Source organism: Peromyscus leucopus, chromosome 4 (assembly GCF_004664715.2).
Source record: "Peromyscus leucopus breed LL Stock chromosome 4, UCI_PerLeu_2.1, whole genome shotgun sequence".
Classification (NCBI taxonomy): domain Eukaryota; kingdom Metazoa; phylum Chordata; class Mammalia; order Rodentia; family Cricetidae; genus Peromyscus; species Peromyscus leucopus.
This window is the reverse complement of record NC_051066.1, coordinates 94,076,589-94,088,996: the sequence shown is the minus strand read 5'-3', so window position 1 is coordinate 94,088,996 and position 12,408 is coordinate 94,076,589. Positions and strand designations below refer to the sequence as shown.

The following is a 12,408-nucleotide window of genomic DNA, read 5'->3' as shown; positions in this document are numbered from 1 at the left end:
AGGGAGAGGCTGACCCGGGGGCCTCCCAGGAGCAACGGCAGAAGCCGATGTTCCAGTGGGGCAACAGCCCATTTGCCGATGTTCACCGCACGCCTATCAACCATCCTTTCACTACCAACAGAATCGGCTTGTGACAACTCAAGATCTTATTCAGAAGCAGTATTTTTAAATTAGTTTTATTTATTTATTTATTTATTTATTTATTTATTTATTTATTTATTTATTTATTTACCTTCTGGTTAACATTTTTATTGTAGTATTTCCTTTTAAAATTTACCCAAGACAAAAAAGAAAAAGAAAACAAAGACAATGGCCCCGAAAGGAATGCAATGCACAATTTGTTTTAGTTTACAGCACAGAGATCCTTCTCTTAATGGGAGTTGTGCTCTTGGTTTCAGCAATAAGTGAAGGAAAAAAGCTCTTGCCCTTTTGAAGTTCTGAGGAGAGGTGTGGATGTCCACGTTAGTATGGTTGGATAGGATATGCTATCACTGTAACGCTTCAAGGTTGGAATGGTCTTCCAGTCACCATGGTATCCACCTACTGGCCTTAGTTCCAGATCTTGAGGAAGCTGTCCCAGGACCCTGTTGCCACAGCCATGCCATCATCAGTTACCCCCAAGCAGCTGGCGCGGTTGTCATGTCCAGCTAAAACACCTGCTCTGTCAGCTTTGAGTGCATCCCAGACATTGCAGTTGAAGTCGTCGTCATCGTCGTACCCAGCAAGGAGGAGTCGACCACTCTTGGAGAAGGAAACAGATGTGATCCCGCAGATAATGTTGTCATGAGAATAGGTCATGAGCTCCTGGTCTGCACGGAGGTCAAACAGCCTGCACGTAGCATCGTCTGAGCCAGTGGCAAAGGCATTGCCATTGGGGAAGAAACATATGGCATTGATGTCAGACTTATGTCCTGTAAAGGTCTGCCGGCACATCCCTTCTCGGACATCCCAGAGCTTGGCTGAAGCATCACAAGCACCAGAGACAAACAGTCTGGTGTCAGGAGCGAGAGACAGGCTCATGACATCTCCAGTGTGTCCAGTAAGTGTCGTTGTCTGCTGGCGGGTCTCAATGTCCCACAGGGCACATGTGGTGTCTCCAGAGCTGCTGACTATCAGATTGTCATCCAGGAACCAGCAACAGGACAGATAACCTGTATGTCCTGCCAGCTCACGACTCACACGCACATTCCCTTCACGGGTTTTCAGATTGTAAATGGAGCAGATGGTATCCAGGCCACCACAGGCCACATAATTCCCAGAAAGATCGTTTGCACAAGTCATGACCCAAGAAGAGCGCAGAGGGATGGCATGAACCTTGTTTGTGGTATAGCTGTCCCAGATGATGAGTTTTCCATCCTGAGAGGCGCTGACAAGGAGCCTTGAGTCTGTGCCCCAATGCATGGCATAAATCTTGGCCAGATGCCCCTCAGTGTTCTTCTGGTTCGAATTTGGATTCTTCCCACTGGATCAGTGTTGTGATCTGAGAAAGAGTCGCATCTGCACATGCTTTACGTGCATCTCTAATCTGGTTCTTCAGTTGCTCAGCCTCCTGCCGCAGCTGGTCAAGTTCACTCATCTTCAGGTCTCAGTGCTTTCCACACTTCAGAATCCAAGCTCTTAATTCAGAAGTGTTTCTGGTCTGTTTTCCCACACATGTAAGTCTATCTCAGAATAGTGGTTGTCCAGTATGCACAAACTGCTTGATTCAGTCCACAACACCACATAAACAAGGTACAGTAGCCCACGTCTCGCCCTCGCCCAGTCTGGTGCCCACGCCGCCGCCTGGTCGACCCGGTCGTTGCGCTCCCAGCTTGCGGGCAGAAGTCGGCGAGGCTGGTCGGGTCCAGTCCCATGCCGCCGTCAGCCCCTCAGACGCCTCCAGTCATCAGGATCTAGTTTTATTTATTTGTGTATGTGCTGTGCATGAAGACAACTTGCAAGAGGTGGCTCATCCTTCCGCCATGGGGGCCCCAAGGATCTACCCAAGTCATCAGGCTCAGTGGCCAGGCCTTGCACCTGCTGAACTACCTCTACATACTCACTCATGCACAAATGCACACGCCATTAGCACATGTGTGGAGGTCAGAGAACAACCTTCAGGGGCTGGTCCTCGTATCCACCATGTGGGTTCCAGGGATCAAACTCCGGCTGTTAAGCTTGGAGTAAGCGCCTTCGCCCCACCTAAATATTTTATTTTTAAAAAGCCGGACTGTGCGTCGTTCACTCCCTTGTTTCCAGACACAACAGAGTGTAATAGTGACAAATGGTGGTTTTAGAAGTGTGTATCTAACATAACAGATCACAAAGCATTTAGACGCAAATGAATTTTCAGCATACTACAAGTACAAGTTCAGCTACATTCTCTTTAACGATTTTAAAATGAAGAACTGAGGGCTGCTCAGAGGTTAAGAGCACTTGCTGCTCTTGCAGAGAACTTGAGTTTCCAGCACCCACCCATGTAGTGGCTCACACCATCCATTAACTCCAGTTCCAGGGGATCCAAGACCCTCTTCTGACTTCCATGGGCACCAGGAATGCATGCAATACACAGACATGCAGGCAAAACACTCAAACACATAAAATAAATAAATCAATCTTTAAAAAAGTGTAAAAATGAGGACCTGGGTTTGATTCCTGGCACCCACATGGCAGCGAATGACTAGCAGGCAAAATGCCCATAAACATAAAAGAAACAAATCTTTAAGAATAAACAAACAAAAAAGATAAAACTTCCTAAATTTCTCAGGCATTTATTTATTTCTGAGGCAGGATCCTGGCTGTCCCAGAACTGACTCTGTAGACCAGGCTGGCCTTGGACTCACAGAGGCCCACCTGTCTCTGCTCCAGTGTCGGGATTAAAGGTCTGCGGCACCATGCCTGGCACCCTAACTTTTTTGTTTTGTTTTTTGAGAAAGGGTTTCTCTGTAGCTCTGGCTGTCCTGGAACTCACTCTGTAGACCAGGCTGGCCTTGAACTCAGAGATCCACCTGCCTCTGCCTCCGGAGTGCTGATTAAAGGTGTGTGCTGCCGCCACCACCCGGCCAAACGAGTTTATTTTAATTGTTGTTGTTTTTATGTGAATTGGTGTTTTGCCATGGGTATGAACTGCCATGTGGGTGCTGGGAATTGAACTCAGGACCTCTGGAAGTCAGTGCTCTTAACCACTGAGCCATCTCTCCAGCCCCACCTTAAGTGTTTTTAAAACACAAGCTGAAGTGACTGCTTGCCTCAGGTCCTGTCATCTCTAAGATATCTGGGTGTCACTTGGGTCACTCCACTGGGGACCATGAGTCTTGAAGCGAGGAAGGCAGTGTGAGCACACGATAGCAATGTCTGGGTAATATACATTCTTAAGAGAAGCTTCTCAGCTAGAGATATTTAAATTCAGAAAAGACTGCCAAATTGGCTTCTAAGAATGAACCTGCTAATGAGTGGTTGCTTCCTTATCTCACCAGTGTATTTTTCTTTAATGTATATAATCTACATGTTTAAAGTATACATATTAGGCTTTATGAGTGTTGTGCCTGCACGTGTATATATACATATATATATATATGCACACCACACGTGTGCCTGGTGCCCTCGGAGGTCAAAAGAGGGTGCTGGATCCCCTGGAATTGGAGTAACAGATGGTTGTGGGCCACCATGTGGGCCCTGGGACCAAATTTAGGACCTCTGGAAGAGCAACAAGTGCTCTTAACCTGAGTCATGTCTCCAGCCCCTCCCCGACACAATTTCCATTCATGATGATATAGTTTCAATGTATTTCATTAGTGGACACTGAATTTCTCACTTATATGTCTTAATAGGATGTTCATTTCCTGTCTCTGTTCTGTTTTTCTTCTTTTTTCAACTTTGGTAAAAGGTTTTATTTATTTAGATACTATTCTAGGTATTAGAGTTGAGAACTAAGGTAAATTCCTGTCTTAAAGAGTTTAAATTATAGTAGTGGGGTATGGAAAAGGAGTTGGTATATACAAGCACACACGAGGATCACTTCTGTGTGCACAAGATGGTGAAAGGTGCAATGAAAAATACACTGGGCCCAAGAGCAGGAAGTAACAGTGAACCTGTGGGGCGCTACGCTGCATGAGGCGGTCAGAGAGGACGCGGAGTCCAGAGATTTAGAAGGCGCCCGATGGAGGAAGTCAATAGTCACCCACAGAGCTGGAAACGAATTACTTATACTTTTGGAAACAAAGGCCCATCCATATAGCAGCTTGGCTGCCTAGCCTGCTGAAGAATTCCTAGTGGAAGTTTATGTTAAAGGCGCTAAATTTCCTGGGTCAACGTAGGAAACTGAGGACTAAGGAGAGCAGAGGAGAGGGGTTGATTACAGAGAGACACAGTGTTATCATTTTATATCTTCAGTAACAGAAGCAAATTAACCATGTTTGAAGAGCTGTATTTTGGGTGAGAGAAAATATTTCTTAATTCTCATTCAGATCCAAATCATGTTTCACGGCTTTAGCTGTACAGATTGCTGAGTTCTGAACTGAGACACTCACTGAGGACTTTCTGCTCTGTAGCACTCAGAGCAGTGACAGTGAACAAGCGTGGGGAAATCAGGTGCAGATGGAGGGACAAGAGACAACGCTGATGTTTTAACACGAACAAACAACTAGATGATCTGCATTACCCTCACTGAAAGAACAAGCCCTCAAGGCCAAGGACAGCTTGTGCTCCTCTCTGGGGCCGGTGTCTTCGGACTTCCTCTCTTCCCGATCAGTCCGCATTTCAGAGTCCTCTCTGTTCTGACTCCTGCTTCCTCAAGTCAAGCCAAACCGTCTTCTAGCCCCTCAGCAGTCCTCACTTCCTTCTGCACAAAATGACAGAGAGGTGAGTATTTCATTCCAAAAGGTTGGTAAAGGCTTTCAGCCACTACAGAAGAAAACTGCAAACACTCAGATGTAAGTAAGCCATGTACGAAACACAACTTCGAAACTTAAGAAAAGTTGGTCTTATGCGCATCATTTGACCTGCTTTCCATCCGGACACCTGCTAAAGGCCAGAGACACCTGAAGAAATGGCCAGCCAGCTGGCTTGCTATAGCCCAATGGCAGCTGTTCTAAATCTAGGACAGATAAGTTTCCATGGTAAAACAATTCCTCTCCAGAATTAAACCATTCATCTTAGTATGCAAATGTAGAGGAAATGCCAGAAGCACAACTTTAACAAAAACTATTTTATTATAAAATCTATGGTAAGTGCAAGAGTCCACGTTATAAAATTACAAGAGACGCAGAGGGAAAGCAGAAACAAAGGGTTCAAAAGCACCCATTTGTATGGAATCCATTTTGAATAAAACAGGTGAGGCAGTCAGGGCGCAGTGTTCTGCTAAGAACTGTGCCACTTAGGGTAAACTCTGGCAGAAAAGGACTGGTGGTATGTCTAAGTGTGCCCAAATTAAATGACAGCAGCTACAGGCCAGCTTCCCACAGTACAGCACAGCTTGGGCAGAGATCTGTGAGGGACGTGATGCCTGTCTTGCGAAGGAGCAAAGCTCCAGGACTAAATACCTTCCCCACCTTCCACAAGGCTTTGTCCAGGTGACTGTGGAATGTGGTGTCAAAAACCCCGTTCACTTCCGCTGCAAGTTCCCGCAGAACCGATACTGTGGGCTCATCGCTGGCATTCAGAATCCGCACAAAGAATTTATTCCATAATTCACCATTCTTTAGCCTAATAAAATATAAAAATCATATCTATCAAGATCAGGCATATGAAGATTAGAATTCTTTCTCAGCTGAACTTGGCAGTACATTCCTGTGCCAGAGTGATGTAGATAATACCTAGAAACCTAAGGCTGGAGATCATTCAAACACCCTTTTGAGAGCACAGGAAAGAACTACAAAAATAAGTCTACCTTGGCGGTGGGGAAGGCACATGACCGGAAAGCCATTCTCTCCCCCGAGCCTGCAGACCCCTTCTGTAGTAACTTTACACATTATATATATATAAAGTTACTGTTATGGTTATATATATATATATAATGGTTATATATATATATAACCATAACAGTAACTTTCCTCACTCCCACCTCAGGGTCTGACATCCTCACAGTTCTTAGAATCCTCAACTTGATAAAACCAACGTCTGACTTACTCTCCTTGTCTTTTATCTGGAAACATCCATTGCTGCAGAGGGTAGGGGTGTCAGAAAAGGAAACTCACCCCATTCATTTCTGCTTATGTTAGCTAACTGGAGATGCCTATTAATCCTCCACAGCTCAACGTATGTGTCAAGCTATTTCATTTATTTATTTATTTTTATTGTTGTTTGAGACAAGGTCTCACTGCATAGTCCTGGCTGGCCTTGAACCTCTTCCTCCTAAGTGCTAGGATTAAAGGCATGAGCCACCATCTCAGGCTCAAACCCAAGAGACAAATGTGATTGGCCAAGTTCTAAATCAAATGAAGAAGAAAATACAACTTAATGTTCTGGAGAGGAAAGGGGCATTAAATCTTCAACACTGATTTAAAGTGAAGACAAACTGAAGGACGACGGGCACAAGTCATTCCTTGGTGAGCTCCTGCTGGGAAGCCATCGGCAGAGAGAACTTGAAGCAGCGTATGCTGTCTACCAGGTGCACAAGCAGGCCTGAGGAGTCCTGGCTTCTGAGAGACCCTTCATTTCTGCCCCAGGAGACTTCTCTATGCCTTGGTTCTACCTACTCCTTAATTAAATAATAGTCTGAAATCAGTAGATAATTTGGAAATTTAACTCTCTTCAAAAGACAATTAACTTTTGATAAACCCAGCAGTTAAAAAGACTAATACCAATCAGTTAGAAAACTATTCTTCTAAATGTTTCTAATATTTCTAAACCAAGAACCTTCCATACTTCTATATGATATAGCAAGGTTCAGAATGCCCTAAAGTCGGAAGAGTCTATGTCTTGGTTTCAGTTGGCAATTCCTTCCCCTTGTCCTAGGTGCTCAGCAGACACTCTAGCAAACGCAGGGAAAAATCACTTGGGTTAGGGAACTAAGGTTACCTCCACAGCAGAAACTGCTGGAGAGGGGAGCTACGGGAATGGGCGGAGCCTGCAGGACCCAGTACTTACTCAGAAGTAGTCTGGCTGAGTCTCCAGAGAAGCCCATCCCAGAAGACATGCAGGTGTTCCTTGAACAACAGTAAGTGTGCTAGGTCTGCTATGCCCAACAGATCTACCTGAAATCACAAAACGCATCATGAGCTAAAGCTGTCTCTGCTTCTCTTACGAACTTATTTATATAAGAGTTGAAAAGCACAAAAGAGCCTAACTCTGTATTTTATGACATTTTAGTAGATGTTCTAATCTTTACAGGATGGGGGGAAGCCTCTCAAAGAAATGATCAGATATAACCCAAGGAACTTATTAGTATTATTTAATTTTTTTTTTTTTTTTTTTTTTTTTTTTTTGCAAGACAGAGTTTCTCTGTGTGGCCTTGGCTGTCCTGAAACTCACTCTGCAGACCAGGATGGCCTCGAACTCACAGAGATCCTCCTGCCTCTGCCTGCCAAGTACTGGGATTAAAGGCGTGTGTCACTGGATTATCAAATCACATCAGCACACCTACTCCATTCTACATGGACTCCAGCTGGGATCCAATGTGGCCCACATGACCACTTGAGGTACATGCTACATATCCAATCAGCAAATACCTTATGTCTAGAGCTAAGTCAGAAGCTATGTTTGCATCTAATACAATCATATAAGACACTTCACATTTGTTCTAGTGTTCTTTTCATATAAATCATTGCATTTAATCTTCACAAGTCTGATGTATAAAGAACAGAGGTTTATTATCTTTACTGTAGAGTGAAAAGCAAAGAGAATTACGCATAAGAGATGACAAGGATGGTGAGCAACAGAAATGGCCTGAGCACTCAAGTTCCTGAGTTATGTATTTGCACGTGTGTGTTTATATTCTTGAGTGCTGGGACAGAAAGACCGTTCTCTCTGAGTTGCATGGTGACACAGTATTTGGAAATGAGGCCACCTTTTCTAGGCAAGTCAATGGCAATGGCAGTCAATACCAGCTTTCACAGCTTATCTAGACAAGGAAGAGGCCAAGAAATACTCTTCGTGTTTGCTCAGGCTTCTCTTCCACTGACCTGGTAGGGTGAAGAACAGTTCTCCAGGATCTTTTGTCCTTCCAGGGTCTGTACAGTCCGAAAGCCACTGAAGGAAAAAGCATCTAGCTGCACCCTCAGGTCAACACTGTAGGAGAAGTCCACGATCTTCACAGCATGATCCTTCTTATTGCAATCATAGGGGTCATGGATTCTGAGGCCAGATTCAAGAGGAGATATAAAACAGGCTGTGAAGCAGCTGCAGAGCTGGTCTGCCCCCCCCCCTTTAGGACTGCAGGTGTGTCTTAGCCTTGCCAACAGTACCCTCCAGTGGTTAGATATGAAAATGCACACGTTGGCAATGCCAGCCCAAAGGGTTAAGTTTGGTTTGGCTTGGCTACATAGAACCTATCTAATGTAAACCACAGTGCATGGCCACCCCAGGACATTCTCAAGTTTTTATGCTATGTAGTAAGTAACGGAATTAGAAGCTGGCTCTGTCCCATGCAGGTGATATTGCCCTTGTTACTGGAATAGGTGGGCTCTCCATGTAGCAAAGGCTCTTCCTCTAAAGTGTAATGGAAAACAATTTAGAAGGTTCTTTTCTAGTGAGCTACTGTCTGTATTGCAAAATTTCCTGTTTCAATTACACCAACACTATATTTCCCCTTACTTTTTTTGGTAACCTCATCTCCTACTTCCTAAGAAAATATTTCGAGCACAAACTTCCTATCAAGTAAGTATATTTCATAGACGAGTGGTTTGCTATGAGTATCCAGGAACAATTTGCCTGAGAGAAGACAACAATGATTCTTCTCACTTGTTTCCTTGTGTCTTTTCTCTCCTGCAGTTCCTCCCTGGTACAAATGCAAGTCTTAAATCCAGGCTTTCCCCGACCTGAATCACATGCCTCTGCAGCGTCAGAAGTTTAGAATTTACAGCAGCTCCCACTTTCCCTTGGCACAGATCCAACTTAATTGTTTTCTGAAATTATGATCACTTAAAACATTTTTCCTAAGCTTGAGAGGTTGTTTCTAGATTAATGAAGAGCATGACCACTCTCTAGCTCTTTCTCTACTCAGCCACTCACATGGCCAAGGGCAAAATCTCTCTTCCTTCCTACATCCCTGGGAATCAAACCCAGCTTAGCAATCTCTTTACTGCTCAGCAAGACTCCCACCCTTGGACCTCATCTTTCTCACAAGGTATGTAAGCAATAAACCGACTGACTTCTAAAGTCTCTTACTCGGGGACTGGATATGGCTTATTGGTTAAAAGCACTTGTTGCTCTTGCAGAGAACCATGGCTCAATTTCTAGAATCTACATGGTGGTACACAACCATTCATAACTTCAGTTCCAGGGATCCTATGCCCTCTCCTGACCCCCAACAGCATCAAGCATGCATGTGGTGCACACCCACACAATCAAACACTCATATATAAAAAAATAAAATAAAATATATAGTGAGGGTGGTGGCACAGGCCTTTAATCCTAGCACTTGGTAGGCAGAGGCAGGCGGATCCCTGTGAGTTTGAGGCCAGCCTGGTCTACAGAGTGAGTTCCAGGACAGCCAGGACTAAACAGAGAAACCTTGTCTGGAAAAACAAAAAACAAACAAACAAAAATATATATATACTCATATATGTATAAAATAAAAAACAAAAGGCTGTTTCTTGCTTTTAATATCTTATGACTCTATAAAATATTTCCTGTCAAATTTGTTAAATAAGAGATAAAGTTGAAGTCCAGGGCCTTATGCATGCAAGGCAAGCATCCTACCACCTACATGTTCATAGACAGAGGGTCCGTTCCCAGCACCCACATGGCGGCTTACAAACATCTGTAACTCCAGTGGACACCAGGCATGCAAGTGGTGCACAGACAGACCAGCAGAGAAAACACGTACACACATTTTTTTAGGCATTAATATGACAATTATCCATGTTTTCAAAAAAAAAATGTAGCCAATGTAGGGAAATAAGAAGGACCCACCTGTTTCTTAGGATCAGACTCCTTGGACTCAGGTCTCCATGAACTATTTCAGCTTTGTGGAGTTTCTCCACTATTGTCAAGAGGTTATAAATGATCAAGACTATTACTTCATGAGACACAGATTCACTGTGCTGGAGAAGATCCTGGAAACAAAGACAGAACTGTTTCTCCAGCTGGTGCATCGGGAGCACCATCCCCCGCCGACCGCTGCGTTTCCTTCCGCTCCCCACTAGAGTGCAGGCTGGACCCTGGTCCCACTTTAACTGGGGTCTCCTGAAGACTGGAAGGGTTTAAGGAGACTGGACGAAGAGCATGAAGAAAAGGGAAAGGTGCTTGCTGCCAAGCCAGAAGACCCTTTGACCCCTGGAATCTACAACGTGGACAGAGAGGACCGACTCCTGGACTCGTTCTCTGACCACAAGCATGTGCGTGCTCACCTACACGTGAACACACTAACACATAAAGTAAAGCATTGAAAATGATTTTTATTTTGGTAGCAAAACCTCAAGAACACAGGAAAGAGTAAAATGACATATTGTGTCTGTATTTTAAAAAGGATGCAGGGGAGGCAGAACAGTCAAGACAAAAATTTTATTTTGCTTAAAATGAGTTGATAATTATTCTAGTTAGGGGACTCATTCATCCCCCGCCCCCTCCACCAAGGATAAATGTTAAAAAATACCAAATAGGTACTCCACTGGAAAAGGAGACTGGGGAGGTAGCTCAGTGGTAGAGTGATTGACTAGGATGTATGGACCCTTATGGACCCTGGTCAATCCCCAGCACCAAACACCAACCAGAACCCCTTAAAAGAAAAACAAAAAAAGCTAGGCGTAGTGGCACACACCTTTAATCCCAGCACTTGGGAGGCAGAGGCAGGTGGATCTCTGTGAGTTTGAGGCCAACCTGGTCTACAGAGTGAGTTCTGGGACAGCCAAGGATATTTTACAGAGAAAACTTGTCTTGAAAAACCAAAAACCAAACCAAACCAAAAACAACGACAAACACCCCCCGCCACCCAACCAGCCAATAAAGTCCCACCTGAGAAAAGAGTCACCAATACTTTTAAAGGCCAGTCAGGTCTAAGCATTTACCACCAAGTCTGCTGACTTATGTCTGATCTCTGGAGCCCATGGAGAACACTGACTTGTAGTTATCCTCAAACTTCCACATGGATATCATGGCACACACACAATAAAAGTTAAAAAAATAAAAATGAAAAACTGGTCTATTTCTAGATGATTGAAAGGAATTTTGTATTAAATATCTTAACAATTGAACTACATTTACTTATTTGTGTGTGTGTGTATATGCACATGCCATGATATGTGAGTGGAAACCAGAGAATAATTGACAGGATTGAATTCTCTCATCATCACAATTTGGGTCTCGGGGATCACACTCAGGTCACTGGACTTGGCAGCAAGGGCCCCGGCTGCTGAGCCACCTCGCCAGCCCTGTGTTAAATGTCTTTCACCCATTTCATTCTAAGTGCTATGTTTTGAGTATTCTCACAAACCTGAAGGGTACAACACTTGACATATTGGTAGGAAACGATATGGCCGTCTTGGTACTGATAGTAGCTGCACAGCTGATCAGAGTCCTCATTCAGACGTTCCTTTAACTTGAGGTTGACATAAAAATCCCATGGGATAGGTTGAAAAGATGCCTGTAAGACAGAACACTTAACATGTGAAGGCAATCAGAATATGTGGTGATGGCTGACAGCCTGAACACACAATTGGGGACAGGGTCTCACTGTGGCCTAGAACTCTCACATAGACCAGGTGAGCCTTGAACTCATAGAGATCCACCTGCCTCTGCCTGCTATGATAAAAAGAACAAAATCATATTACTTGTAAGAAAGTAGATAGAAATTGAGACTATGGAGACTATGTTAAGTAAATAAGCCAGACTCAGGAAGACAAATACCCTGTGTTTGCTATTTAACTATGTATGCATGAAAGCAGGAGGGGGCTGTGAGGGGACAGCAGTGGGGAGAGGGGGACAGAAGGAGAGCAAGGATGAGCAAAGTACAGTATTTACACACACACACACACACACACACACACACACACACACATACACACACGTTATAATGAAACCCATTATTTTGTATGCTAACTAAAACCAACCAACCAACCCAATACTAACAATAAAAACTGCAGAACTTAGGAGGAAGAGGCAGAGGACTAACATAAATTTAGTCTAGCCTGGTCTACATACTGAGTTCCAGATCAGCTTGGGCTTCAGAGTGAGACCCTGTCTAAAACAAACAAACAAACAAACAAACAAACAAAAGCAACAAAACCTCTGCATTTCTCCCAGCCTGTCTTAGCACCTGTTCTATTGCTGAGA

The 12,408-nt window shown here is 44.0% G+C and overlaps 1 protein-coding gene and 1 pseudogene across 1 annotated transcript in view; both read right to left on the bottom strand.

Moving 5' to 3' along the window:
- Positions 1-315: 315 nt before the first annotated feature.
- LOC114705925 lies at positions 316-2,441 on the bottom strand (annotated as a pseudogene).
- A 1,943-nt stretch (positions 2,442-4,384) lies between these two features.
- The window catches only part of Bub1b (BUB1 mitotic checkpoint serine/threonine kinase B), a 50,364-nt gene continuing 42,340 nt past the window's right edge, over positions 4,385-12,408 (bottom strand). Inside the window, exons 19-24 of the mRNA XM_037204442.1 lie at positions 11,570-11,719; positions 10,051-10,193; positions 8,100-8,271; positions 7,066-7,172; positions 5,520-5,682; positions 4,385-4,819 (exon numbers count right to left, since the gene is read on the bottom strand). Of these exons, the coding sequence (XP_037060337.1) occupies positions 4,775-4,819; positions 5,520-5,682; positions 7,066-7,172; positions 8,100-8,271; positions 10,051-10,193; positions 11,570-11,719 (780 nt within the window). The 3' untranslated portion in view covers positions 4,385-4,774. The remainder of the gene's footprint in view (positions 4,820-5,519; positions 5,683-7,065; positions 7,173-8,099; positions 8,272-10,050; positions 10,194-11,569; positions 11,720-12,408) is intronic.